The following is a 15,235-nucleotide window of genomic DNA, read 5'->3' on the forward strand; positions in this document are numbered from 1 at the left end:
ATGAAATTGTACAAGCAAGCTTATTTGTGCATTAGTTGTTGTACCACTGGCTTGGAATTTTTGTTAAAATGTTATTTTTGAGCTTACCCCTACAACATTATATGGATAAGCATATCCTGTAGAAATTTTATTAAAGAAAAAAAATTAATTCATTATATTTTACATGGATTAGGATTTCCCTTATTTTCCCAAGTAATTCATAAAAATCAACTCAATAACATAACACAGTTCTTATACTTACAGTCATTAACTTTTATTTTTAAGAAAAATGGGTATTTGTAGGAGAAGGTATGTCATAGTATACATTATTTTTCAAGTCCAAATACCTCAAATTTGGTACTTAAAATATGCATGGAAACCTTTAACAAAAAGTATACAAAACAGTAAGGGAGCTTAAAATTTCTAAAAATCTGAGTTATGCTAAATATGTGGAAGGTATATTGCAATAACTTTAACAATTTAAGTTTTAGTTTACATGAAATATAAAGCTGTTGTTAATGATTTATACTGTTGTAAATTAATCCCTGCAATCAGGAACTTGATGTTTCTCTAGACAGAAATAAGTATGATGATAATACACATCTTATTACACACTTGGAGCAAAGTCTTCTGATGAATTCACCACTCCAGTCAGCAGTAATAAATTTGGATAGAATATAAATTATTTGAAATTTTAAAATGATATTTATTAACTTTTTTAAATATTATATACAAAATATTTCATATATTTAAGAAAAACTAATTCAACACAAAATTTCTAAATCAAATCTAGTTTTTTTATATTCAAACAAAAATGTTTTTCACATGAAAAATAAAATATCAAACACATTTTTTTTAAAGAAATGGAACTAAACATTGGCAAAAGGTATAGAAAGTCTGACTAGTTAACAAGTTGATAAAATCTTTTATAAAAGCAAAAATTAAAATGTCAAATTTGAGATGAAATTTAGCAATATTTGTCATATTATTATTTAATCTTACAATTATTCAATCAACCAAGAATTTTATGATAATAGAAACTAATGTTTTTTTTATATTTTATCAAAACAGCATAAATTTGATAATAGGTGTACAGAAGCAAAATTAAAATGTAGCAGTCAAAGTAAGAAACCTCCAGTTTTGATTACTTTTTTTGATTTTCACCAAAACATAGGGCATCAGATAAACATGACAGTAAAAATGGCTAATATTTATTAATTCTGCTACAATTTTTATTGACTGAATTCTTTAATAAACAGATAAAATGTGTTCCTTTCCAATGAGATATTAAATGTAGAATACTTAAATTTCAGAGTTACCTAAATATATTGTAAATATGAAGATTTGTTATTTTAAAAATAGAAATAATTTTGAGTTGAACAACAAGATAAGTATGTACTGGGTGAAAAATTTAAATGTATTTGAAATTAAAACTTTCCTGATAATCTGCATACATTGGATATGAAAACCAGAAATATGATCTTTTCTAGCTGTTGTTGATGTTCCTTAATGCAAAGTTGTACTCTGTATACCATGGGGATTCAAACCCTGGATTTTAGTATTGGACGTCCAAAATTTACAACTGACCCACTGGGGGATGATCTTTTCTACAAAGGAAATATACAAACATTAAAGTACAGCAAACTTAAAAAAAATATAAATATACTAAACTAAAACTGTGAAAATACAAAAAAACATATACAGACAACGTGTATGTATAAACAGACACAAGGGTGATTGAGAGAATTTGGCCAAATCCCCTATTTGTGTGATGTAAAAAAATATGCTTATATAGTTATAGCATAGCTGCTTATGATATTTAACATCTTCTGAATAGTGTATATTGTTGCGATGATGCATTAGCATTTTTTGCCTTAAAATAGTTGCATGTTTCCAAACCTCCTCAACATTACCTTGCTTTGCATACACAGACAATATGTGTTGGGTTTTAATTTCACAAATTAGAACACCATTTCAAACATTCTGTGTATAGATATTCCATGGTTTGATTTTTAAGGAAACTTAAGATCTTGAGCTTCCATAAATTACATTCATTAACCATGTTTTTTACTTAATGTAAGATAAGATTTAAAAACATCAAAGAAACAGTTCATCAATCTAAGCAGCTTTCTAATCCGTTAAATTTTACAATCATAACAGTAATAAAAAACCTTAAACCCAGCATTTATCAATAAAATATTTTTCAAGTCTTTCCTGAAACTTCATTAATTGCATCTACCACTTCTGAAAGCAACTCATTCCAAAATGCATCTACCATGTTAGAAAAATAAAGCTATCACAGCTGAAGATGATTCTACATTTCCAAGTGATATCTGTATCCCCTATTCCAACTATTCTCACCATTACGTAGGACAAAAGAAACGTGATGTATCAATACTATCAATATCCTTAAAGAGCTCAGTTAAATCCTCCTTTATCTTTTCTTCTTTTTTGAAGAGAAAACATTATCAAAGATCTTAAATTGTCTTCATACAACAACCTTTCAATTCCAGAAGTCATCCCATTAACCCTCTTTGAATCCTTTCCAACAATTAAATGTCCTTTGTCCTTTCCAGAGTTAGGAGCACAAGACTAAACACTGTACTTCAACTGTAGCCTAACTAATTACCTATAAAACCTCTTTAGATGTGCATTCAGTATTTCTAAAGATACAATCTAAAGTCTGTTTGACCTTCCACCAGCAGTATAATAATATTTGGATGGCTTAAAAGACTGATCAATTGGAACACAAAGATAACTTTTTTTCCATAACACTGTCATGGTCATTCCCAATATAATTAAAACTTGTAATTAAAATTCTGATAACCCATAAGCATTACTTTGCAATTTCTATTATTAAAAGCCATCTACTAACCAAATAATTTAAATCATTTTTTTTGTAAAGCAGAAATCAACTTGCAGCCAGCAAAGTCCAAAATTATTCCTTCATTTATGTCATTAATCTGAATCAATATGAGCAAAGACTTTAAAATTAAGACCCTGAGGTACTTCACTTAGAAAATTAATTTCGTTTCAATGAACTGCATTTATAACAATCCTTAACTTTCTTCTATGCAATGAGCCAATTTGTTTTTCACAAATTATTAGCCTTGCAGAATCTTCATAGACACCAAATATTTTGTAAACATTGATACTGACAAAAAGAAGTATGTACATGTTTGTTGTTCTCAGTAACTTCAGTATTTGGCTAGTTTGTGTTAAATTATTACACTTAGTTTAAGTGGTTAAAAAAAAGAAACAATTCATAATATTCAATGTTAATTTACCGATTTATAAAAGAAAAGATTTTGCTTCCAAAAAATAATTTATTGCTATTTAATTATTTCTAAATTAATATTTTATGATCCCACACAAGTGACCATGAAAAATATTTACAGAAGACTAATGCAGAGTTATGATCCACATACAATAAATACACACAATTACCATAATCTAAATAAGCAACAACCTTTTAAAAATGTCAAAAGGTTAGTAAGGCAAGATTTTCTTCCACTGAAACCATGTTGAATATCTAATAACCGAGCCATCCAACAATAATAAAAAAAAATAAAAAGTATGCAGATGTTTAAAAAGTCAGTAGAGCCATACAAAGTGGTAATCTGTGCAACTCTCTTTCAAGTATCTTCATTGCACCACAACATCTGTCTGCACATTACCTGGGCACTGAAAGGACTTTAAATTTGTCCTGTTCAGTGAAATTGGGATTTCTCAGGTACTCTCCCCCACATCAAATTTCAAAATGTTAGAGTTGTATATTCCAGCCATGGAATTTTAATCTCATAGATCCCTGCCAGGCCTTCATAAGGCCCGTTTTTGGACTATTTGTCATGATCACACTTTTTCTTCTCATCTTCTCAACCTCTCCAAAAACTTTCCCTCCTTCATCTCATACAGTGCCTATCTCACCCTACCCCTTTCATAAAAATCTTATGCTCATGACACCCAAAATTTACTCTTCTTTGATACCTAATATGTTTAATTTCTAAATATACAATAATTTCCTCTTGTGGGAGTGAAAGAAGATAAATCTATCTTCTGGTATCCCAGATGTTACTTTCTTGGCAACTGACATTTTAATGCTGATTGTTGATTTGTTTCCATCTAAATTCCTAAAAGGTATTTTGGATTTGGATCAGATATGGATTTCTTAAAGGCCCTAATCAAATCTTGATATTTTGTTTGCTAATAATGTATTTAAAAGAAATTCTTACTGTTAATTTAAAAATTTCAGCCAAATCTTTTCAAATAACATTTTTAATTTCATAATTTCCTGTTTGACCCACTATTTTGATTTTTCAATAATCCTCTAAGTTTCCTGTTTATAGCAGTCAATATAAATTTCTTAAATCTATGATGCTTTGTTAATGCTATTAAACCTTTTCAAATATTAAATGTTTCCTTTTGAACACTTACCATTTTTTAAAATCTGTATTCTTGGTAGCACTTGTATTTTTTTTCTTTACTGGTTTTTTACACATACTTCTGAAATAGTACAAAACACCCCAATGGTACCGGAAGTATCCCACCAAATCAAGAAGGACACATATTAGGAGTATAAGCAATATAACTATGATGATAATGGTCGTGGTAGATATTCTTGCTTGCTTTGTATATTCTTTTTCATCCATATCATTTCCAGTTCCTATTCAAACAATAAAAAGATGGTTTAATTAGAATGTGAAATCTTTATTTCTTTCCACAATATTATTTTATTAACTTATTTTCAATATATATAATTACAGTAATTATTTATAAAAGAACCCTCAGTTGTGGTATTTTCAGTTATAAAACTAAACAGAAGCAGTAAGTAATGAAATAGTTGAAACAAATAATTTCTGAGAAACAAATGCTGTGTAACACACTAATTTTTGTTATGTATGATACTACAATGATATTAATTTCTTACATTCTTCAATCAAACTTATTAACAAGAAACACAAACAAACAAAAAATATACTTTTTTTCTTTTTTGCAAGGCAATGAAAACAGCATGAGTATCAATGTTGTTTTGTCAGGTGATATAATTTCCCTATGAGTACCAGACAGCTAGATCCACTTATAACAGTTTCACTCAGTAAATAAGGAGATTAATTATGAATCTAATGATTAACTGCATTTAACATAACAGAGTTTTGGGACAATATGGGACCTGCTGGTCAATCTCAGCTGTTCCATCCTCTAACCTAAACTAAAACTATTAACATGTAACTTTTAAACAAATCATAAAATCAGCCCTATCATTCATATATGTATCAAGCTTTCTCTTAAATCCACTTAAATTTACATCCTCCACAACATCTGAAATTAGCCAATCACAAAAGCCAGCCTTCTATAAGAAGATGAAGATGATTCCTATTTGCCAAAATTTATATTTGTATCCTCTAGTCCTACTTTTCTGATTGTTAAGTATGAAAAATGATGATGCATCAATACTATCAATTCCTTTTACAAACTTAAGCACATCAATCAGATTCTCACTAATTCTTCTTTTTACAAGAGGAAACAATTTGAGAGATTTCAACCTCTCCTCATTTGACTATCCCTCTATTCAAGCAACTCTTCTCTGAACCAATTCCAACAAATCAATGCCTTTCCTAAGGTAAGGAGCCCAAGACTGAACAGAATATTTAAAATGTGGCCCAACAAGTGACCTGTACAATGAAATTATAGCCTCTAGAGACCTGCATTCAACATTTCTGTAGATACAACATAAAATCCTATTTGTCCTACCACTAACAACAGCACACTAGTTGGATAGCTGAAGAGACTTATTTACCATTACACTAAGATCCTATCCTTTCATGACACTGTTAAAGTAATTCCCATTCAAATTATACTTATAATTCAAATGATGAAAACCCACATGTAGCATCTTGCATTTATTACAATTAAAACCCCATCTGCCATTTACATGCCTAATTCACTGAATGATCTAAATCCTTTTGCAAATCAACAGTGTCTCTTCACAGCTAGCAGCACCCAAGACCTTGATATCATCAGCAAAGGTAAGTAATTTATTGACCATACCTACATGCATGTCATTAATGTAAATCAAAATAGCAATAGTCCTAAGACTGAGTCCTGAAGTACAACATTTGCAACAATAATCCAGTTTGACTGAACACAGTTTATAACCCTCTGCTTTCTTCCATCATGCTACTCTTCTATCCAATTAGTTAATTCATTCCTCACACATACAGATATAATTTTTTTACAATCCTTTTGTATGGCACCTTTTCAAATGCTTTCTGAAAATTCAGATACACCAAATCAACACTCTTACCCTGATCTACATATGCAGTAATCGTTTCAAAGAATGTAAGAAGATTTGTAAGGCAAGAATTTCCCTTCGTGAAACTATGTTGATTATCCAATAAAATTCTAAATTTTGTTGAATTACTTTGCAAATTATCTTTTATCAGATTTTACAAAACTTTTCCCACAGTTGATGTAAGACTAATGAGACAATTATTACCACCTGACTTGAAAAGAGGAGTTACATTAGTTAACTTCCAACCCTCTGGTATCTACTCACTATTCAAGGGCTGACAAAAAGTAATACAAAGTGGCTCACATATCCAAGTTTTAACCTCCTTCAGAACTCTTGAGCAAATATTAGTTGGCCCAAGAACTTTATTATTCTTTAAACTTCACAATTTTATTTTAAAAAAACTCAGAATTGATGCACTCTTCTTCTTCAATCTTGTTTCCATTTATCAACTATTCAAGATGTGGAATAATGCTTAAATGTTTATCAGTAAGAAACAAAGTTTAATAACCCAGCCATCTCATAACCATCAGATATGGGCCTTCCTTTATCATTCATTTCCCAGTGGCACAGTGGTATGTCTGTGGACTCACATCACTAGGAACTGGGCATTGATACCAAGCACAGATAGTCCACTGAATAGCTTTGTTTCACCAACTTTCTTGATTTACTATAATCTTCTAAATCTCTTGTCATACCAGTCAATTTAATTTTCTAAAATTTATAATGCTTTTCTTTAATATTATTTCTTATACTCTTTGTGAGCCAAGATAGGCTATATATTTTTTTTATAAAGATGGAGCTCAGGAATGGGGTATTCATTGGTGGTAAAAGTGCATATAAATGGTTTTAAAGAAAGAAAAGGTAAAACAGTTTGCTGTGGTCAACTTCAACAATTGAGAGCATTTTGAAATTGCCATTCAATAAGTCTTGTGTTTGATTACAGACAAGAAATATGGTAGTCTTTGACATGGAGGCAGTTTTCAACCATTGGAGGGAGTTGTTTAGTGGGAACATTGATCTTGATATTAAAAAGTGTGACACAAAAGACACAGCTCTAAAGGACTCCATGTTCCTGTGTAAAAGAACAAGAAAGGGTTTAACCCACACAGACATTGAATAGTCTGTCACATAAAAATTATGAATAAAATTGGATAAATGCTCACCACATAACCCATATGAATGGAGGTCCTGCAAAATGTCACACCTTAAAGTTGTGTTCTAAACTTTCAAATAAGACACAAACAAAATATAATATCTTGAGGAAGGCTTCCTTAACTGAGGTTTTAAGTGGATTCAGGTGGTCCACAGTGGAGCATTGTTGATGGAACCTCTACTCAGTGGGCAAGAGGAGCTTGTTCAAACAAGACAAGCATTAACCATCTTTTCTATGATCTTACACAGACATCTTGTCAAATAAGTTGGACAATAATTAGAATATATATTGGGATCATTTCCAGGTTTAGAAAAATGCAGGACAGTAACCTTATACCAAGAATCAGGGAAAGGTTATCCTACTATAGCTGGTTAAAAACAATCTGAAGAAGAGTAAGAGAGAAATGGTACAGCATATCACAGTGAATATTACCAGATCCAACCAATTTACTGCCAGACAGATGAAGTGTGAGCTTAACTTTCACCAGGATAAAGGGGCAATTATAATCATAGATAGAATCAGCACAAAATAAAAAAGAGACTTGATGGCCAAGAAGGCAGAGAAAGAGACAGAAGCATTAGAAAGATAGAGTGAGATGCCTGCTAAAGGTATCCCAGGCCCTTTTCTGAGCCTTTATGGATGAGAATACCATAGAAAACATGTTGAGGTTTTGTATATACAATAAAAAAATGCTTGAATGATACTATCAGCTATTGCTTCCAATGCAGTAATTAATAGATAGAAGACTAATGAAAGAGAAGTAACAGAGAGCCAGATAGTCTGGTTCAACTTTCACCATAGCACTCAGGATGGGTAGCATCAATCTTGGCCAATTTCCTTCAAGACAATAGGAAAATGATCATTGCCCCATAGATCACTGTAAGCCCTCCAAGGAAAGTGTGAGAAAAATGAAGAGGTGTAGATATATGCATCAATAGCAGTAAAATACTAAGTGCATAAAAATTGACCCAATAACTAGCACTGAAGACAGGAAAGTTGTGATTTGAGAATCACAGAACAACCCTTCTCATCAATATTGGCACCAGCCTAGAGGGGAATGTGTCCATTAATGATTCCCAAGGTGAAAAAGGGAGCATTTTGAGAGCATCAATGTCTGACTGATTGACTCTCTGGGAAACAGATAAAAGGAACAGATAACCCAATATGGATGATTATGGCCTCCAAGAGTGTATTTAGTGACATAAACAAGGTGGGCTTGGCTAGTTTACTTTTTTATCCATATAAGGCAAATGACTTTCCACATGGTGTGAGAAAAACCCTATTGGAGGAACAGAAAACTCTGTTTGCACATAGTGTAGAGGTATATTTCTGAGATTGACTATGGGACAACAACATCTGAGCTTCTGGATAGGAAATGTTGTTAACAGTAAATAAATGCTATACCTGTTTTTCTTCCATCCACTTAGGACAGAAACAAAAATAAGAGGGATGGGAACCCTCTTGTTCTATTTCAATGGGTACAACTGACTCTCATAAGCATCATCGTCTTTGCCATTACAATAAACAAATATCACAGAACCATGACAAGAAGCCTCCAAACGACAGAACTGCCACTAATGGAAAATTTGAAAGGGTTAGAAATATGACCATATCTTACAGCTGAAATAACCTGCCACTGTCATGACTTTACTGCTGGACCATGCTGCTTTCTCCAGCTAAGAAATTTCTTTATATCTCTGCTGGAGAAAGCAGCAAAGATCTCCAACTCAAAAAGATGTTTTGTAAATCCTTCTCAATGATCACTGCTTGGGAGGATTTCAAGGTAGCATGGGGAGTAACCACTATGATTAAATCCCCAATGGCCTTTGAATTTAGGAGATGTTTGATGTATTGTGGTGTAGACATTTCCACTGAAATATTGCCATGGCATAAATTTCTGACTAATGTAGGGGAGCAAACAAGTACTGCTAATTCATTCTGAATGAAAATGGGAGACATCTGCCCTAAGGATTTCTCAGATAATGAATGAGGGATAATAAATCAAGATGTAGAATTAGAAAGTGATGGTGGCTATGAAACAAGATCGTCTAGGTGTGGTCATTTTTCAATAATCTGTTTTTTTTCAGTTTTATTTCTTATATTTTCATGGATTGGGATATCCATATAAAAGAGAATAAATTTCAGTGCCACTGACACCAGCATCCATGGATCCTTATGAGGAGAAGCACTACAATGCCACACAAGGATACTGTAATAACACTAGGGTTTTGTGAACACTATACCCAAACACCAACATCAGACATAATGTCCACAACACTTGTTGAGAATATCCAACATTGGTTCTCAGCTGACCCTAGCCTACAGAATCAGCTGACTGACCCTGTCACTCTTCTACAGGAATTTAAGGCCAAAGTGGCATGTTTGGGTTGGACTTCTCAATCACTGGAATCCTTTCCTCCATTTCACAGGTCACAATGCATCAAACACATGGGTGGATGTACAGATCCCAGAGAAAGTGAACTGAAAGTACAGGGCCTTTTCTGGGATGTCCCCTAGCCATGTACAGAAATCCACTTTGATGGATGATTACATTTATACTTGTAAAGATTAGAAGGCACTGTTTCATCACTTGGATACCCTTACCTATGAAGATATTTTCAGCCATAATGTTTTACAAATATCTTGTTCGATTTGGCCAGCTCAAATTTAGAATATTGCTAAATACCTACATTAAGCAATCAGTAGAGAATGATTTTTATAATAAAATTAAAATGATAGACAATACCTAAACCGTATAACCAATACTGTTAATGAAAGTATCATTAATTAATAATAAAGCATACCTCACTTATGGAACACAGAAACTCATTCATAAATAGACATAAGTAGTGAACAGACTGTCGAAATTAGTTTCTTGGTCCATGTGTGTGTTTCTTCTGGTGCTCCTAATCATGCTATGCAGTTCTTGGTAGACACATATATGACTATTTGTGCTAATACATTGATCAATGGATAAGCTTCAGCCTACTTGAAGTAGTTGATGGTATCAAGTATGTAGTGATGACCTCTTGCAGTTTCTAGAAATGGACCAGTATTGTCCAGAGGAGACCCAACATTTTTCTCTTAGAACATATCTGGGAAGTTTTAGTAACTAGGGGTAGACCTGGACAGCCTACATACTCATTGGAATTCATTGTCTTTGCATTACATTTTCATCAAGTGGAAGTGGTAAATGGTCAACCCTGTGTACAACCATGATGTAGGTAACTGGAGCACATCATTTGCCAGTAAAATTACTGCTACAGCTGCAACTGCAGGCTTCTTCTGTTCTGATGGCCAGTTTGAAGTGGTTAATTTGCTTCTTTGAGAGAGATAATGCTTTTCATTCACAGGTCCCCAACAAACTTGTTGATTATGATGTCTTCCTGGTCTACAGAGGTCAACACTGGATAAGCTTTCATATGCAATTCATGCAGATCATCCTCACAGAAAGCCAACCTCTCAGTGTTGATCCTCTTCCAAGCTTTCATCTCAGCCCAATAGAGTGTAAAATCTTCCAATCATCCTGCTGATCCTCATACAAGTGTTCAACAGTATCAAGGGCCAGACCATCTAAGCTCAGAATCTGCCTGAAATATGTTAGTGACTAGTCTGGATCCTCTTTTGCCATTCTCTTTAACAAAGGAGTACAATCTTCTAGCCAAAACGTCTCTCTTTTACAGTTTCAACAGATACCAAGCGTAGATGTCACTAATTTTGCACTGACTTCAATATCCCTCTGAGCAGTTGGCTCCTGGTCCAGGGCTACAGGGCAGCAGGCTACTTGTGGCTTTTTTTAACAACCTTTATTCCATGGGTCATTATCTGCACCCATGAGCAGATGTTGTTTCATCAGCTTTGGAAACAATGCTGTCAGAAACCATTCACCAGCAGTATGCCCAACATCTGTTCATCAGCTGCAAGTGATCTTGAACACAGCTGTAGCTCTTGTGCTCTAACTGGTGAGAGCCTAGGAGTTTGGTAAAGACCTCTGCATACAATCTCAAATTCACCAGGTGCTTTTCCATTCCAAAGAACCCCAGTCATTCATGTTTTCCATCCATCAAGATTAATCCTCAGAGGTTCCACTTGCTTGAATGGTCTGGTGCATCAGACATGATAAAATCTTTCTGAGTCAATGACTGCAAGCTGATCAGTGCCATAGATCTTAATAGCAGAAGTCCCATTTCAAAAAGGGGTCTTCTCTTAGACTTAACACATCTCCTGTTGAGTATGGTTCTCTATGCTCTTCATTAGTAAACTCATCCTCTCCCTCCTGAGAACTTCTACATCCAAAAAATTCCTTTCTTTTAGTTAAATGAATATACTTCGATTATTTTGGACATAAGAAATTAAACAAGAGTTAATATACATTATCAGTACAGAAATTCCATCATAAATGTAGATTTTATTGCATTAACATTTCTCATTTATATCTACTGTGCTATTTTCACATGAACTGATTGTCCTACAAGTATCAAATAGTTAAACTCATTAATAACAGCTGATTTGCTCAGGAAATGACCAGAGTGATTCTGAATCTGATAACTAAGTTTTCCTGATGAGTGTGAAAATCAAAGAGATTGGAAAAATTTAGCATAAATGAACACAGTCTTTATTACAGAATAGAGAAAAAGAAAACTTAGCATACATACTTGCACAAACAAAATGACAGTCATTTCTACCAGACTGTAGTTAGTTTCACAACTTTCTTTCTCTCAGGACAAACACCTGCCAAATTTAATCTTATAATCTTATAGTACATCTGTACTAATCAGTCTCAGGAAAAACTGAACTAAGAAAACATACCTGGATTTAAAAAGTAAGTTCAGTTGTCCTCATAATTGATCAGCTGTTTCATTTATACAATATAAGCATGGCCAGCAAAGAATATAACAGTGTTAAACAAGACAATCTCAATGGCTTTCTAGGCCATGTGTTTACGTTGCAACTTCATACGTACTAAATAAATGAAAAATTCTAAAATTTTCAATACAACTAAAGCAGTAATAAAACACATCATATGCCTGTGTATCCCATCTACTTTAGCTTAAGTCTATTTATTAAAATACTCTTTTTATGTAGTTTATCATTAACCTTAAAAGTATTCAAAATAAGTCTAATTTAGTGTTGCATCCCATTCATTAATTACATTATTTTATGTTTTACTGTTTTGTTTATTTTGTATCAGTGTATTTTCTAATTCTGTATTTTAATGTTCTAAAATGTAGAGTGGAATGATCCAGAAGTGTTCCACCTCTTGAGGATTCCAACCTTTGATTCCTGGTCTTATGGTTGAAAGAAAAATTAAATCACAGAGTGTATATCCTCTGTTGCACCATACTATAACCCAAGTTGCTAGTACAAAGAGAATTCCACTTTTTTCATAATCCATTTCACAACTGAAAATACATATATCTAAATGGCCTTAGAATTCAGTAATTTTGGTGTTTTATCTTTCTCACTAAAGAAATTTGTAATTATACACATTGAAATTAAACATATGTAACAATTACCAAATTAGAATTATTTTCAAAGCAATGCTAAAGCTAATGATGGATCACAGTTCAGGATTAAAGAGAGTTTCTTAATAAATAGACTTAAATGGATAGTGTGATGAAGCTATGTACAAGTATCAATTTTTTGAAACTTGCAAAGAGAATATAAGGTCAATGAAGCCTTTTGAATGCCTATATGGTATATTATTTTTCACAAATAATATGTTAGTTATCAGGTTTTATTTAATGTGTGCATTTTGTAGCATTATGGTTGATTACAGAAAAAATAAGTAGATATCTCTGATTTTGGAGAGTAGTACAGCAGACCTGGCACACTGAGCAGCTAGATCAATGTTTTGTCACTGTAACTGTAGGGATTTGTAGACTTTAATTTAACTTTCATTTCAAAAATTGTTTCTAGTTAAATATATAGAGTTATAGTAGCACAGTAGTATGTATGAATGAATTACCATAACAATGCATAATAAATTACCTGTGTAATCTGCAAGTTCACATGCTTGGGCTTATTTATAGTCATGATGAGTATAAGTGGCAGTGAGAAGCTATTTTTGTGAATCATTAAAAAGTGCTTGCAGAAAATTAATAGTTTCAATAAATTAAAATTAGCATAAAATTCAATCTCGGAGCACCTATTTTTGAAAAGTTTCTTGGGAGAGTATATTAGGTTATTCTAATTTCACAAAATGAAGACTAAAGTGGTGTTTATCAGGTTTATTTACACTTCAATTTACAATCCCAATAAAAGCTCAACTGGTCATGTTGGAGTTAAATCCAACACAATTTGACAGGTACAGCACCTCTAGTTTGTTAGAACAACATTCATTTAATGGCTTTCTTGAGCATGTGTTTTTCAAATCTATTAAGTGAAAACCACAGTTCATATAAGAAAATGCAAGTCATTTGGTTGACCCCTTGATACATACAACCTTCCCATTTCAGAGATTATCCATTTCACACTCACAAATTCTGATTTGAAGAAAGTATGCTAAACAAATTTTGAAAAATTATTTGTGATATACATATCCACAAACAAATTCTCTAAATAAAATTCTAAGTGAAATGTTGAGACTTTAAAATTTCTTTTGATGTAAGTGTGATTAATATTTGCTTTGGATTAAGCAGTAATAACAGAAATTTAATCCTTAACCCTAACTGTCAATTTTAAGTCTCCCTTTGAAATTTGTATTCAGGTTTTGTAAATAAATAAATATATTTCCTGCCTGAGTAGAAACAACTTGCCAGCAGGTGAAACAAAGTACAAAATGCATAAACGTAGAAGAAACTTGAAGTTTATTTTTAGTTAGAACAGATTAGAAGCAGTGAATTTTTGAAGTTAGTGAACTCAAGAACTTTAAAATTCAACAACCTGGACATTTCTTGCTATAACTAATTTTCTTCTAAAGTTATCCAAATCATAAATATATTACTTTAACTTTGCATTATTTCCTTTTTTGCAATTTACTATCTGTAGAACTAAGTTTTGTTGTAAAGTTGCAAATGTATCATTGACAGAAGTTATTTGTTCTTGGTATAACTGTAGCAAACTGCACCACTTTTACTTCATTTTTGTGCTTGTCTGCTAACCCAGGATTATGAAGTTCTCATGTGCTTAGTTTGCTAGAACATTCAGTTTGCCAAAATTGCTATCAAAATCTCACTTCTCATTACAACATGCAAGATACTTTGTGTTTCTGTACAAATGTTGATGGACTAATGAAAGAATTAGATACTAAACATTATCTTCAAGAATGGAAATTTTTTATCAATAGATCTAAAAGGAACACTAAGCCATCAATTCCTGTTGCTCATGCTGCAAACATGAAACTTATCAAAACATGCAGATTACACTTGAAGCCATCACATAAAAGTTATTGCACTTCTGCTAGGTCTGTAGAGTGGGTATACAAAATAATTGTTTTTTTGTGTCTAATGAACAGTTGAGATAATGAAAACATTTCATAAAAAAAGGAATGTCAAGCAACAAAGAATAACATACCAGAGAAACAGTGTATTGAGTAGTGAATCCTAAAAATGTATTTCTACTCCCATTTCATATTAAACTATGACTCATGAATAATTTATTAAAAGAAACAAACAAAGATGGTAATGGTAACAGACATTTGTCTGACAAGTTTTCAAAAATAAGTGAAGCAAAAATGAAAGAAGTTATATTTGTTAGGCTACATATTCAGAAAGTGCTAATGAATGATGGTTTTGAAACAGTACTCAATTATAAAGAATTTCCTTCCTGCATATCATACAAATTAGTTATTAAAAATTTCTTAAGAAATC

The 15,235-nt window shown here is 32.4% G+C and overlaps 1 protein-coding gene across 1 annotated transcript in view; it reads right to left on the bottom strand.

Moving 5' to 3' along the window:
• Positions 1–823: 823 nt before the first annotated feature.
• Positions 824–15,235, bottom strand: part of LOC143225173 (fasciclin-2-like) — a 117,034-nt gene continuing 102,622 nt past the window's right edge. The window contains exons 14-15 of the mRNA XM_076454132.1: positions 4,414–4,642; positions 824–1,586 (exon numbers count right to left, since the gene is read on the bottom strand). Of these exons, the coding sequence (XP_076310247.1) occupies position 1,586; positions 4,414–4,642 (230 nt within the window). The 3' untranslated portion in view covers positions 824–1,585. The remainder of the gene's footprint in view (positions 1,587–4,413; positions 4,643–15,235) is intronic.

The sequence above is a fragment of the Tachypleus tridentatus genome, chromosome 9 (genome assembly GCF_004210375.1).
Source record: "Tachypleus tridentatus isolate NWPU-2018 chromosome 9, ASM421037v1, whole genome shotgun sequence".
Classification (NCBI taxonomy): domain Eukaryota; kingdom Metazoa; phylum Arthropoda; class Merostomata; order Xiphosura; family Limulidae; genus Tachypleus; species Tachypleus tridentatus.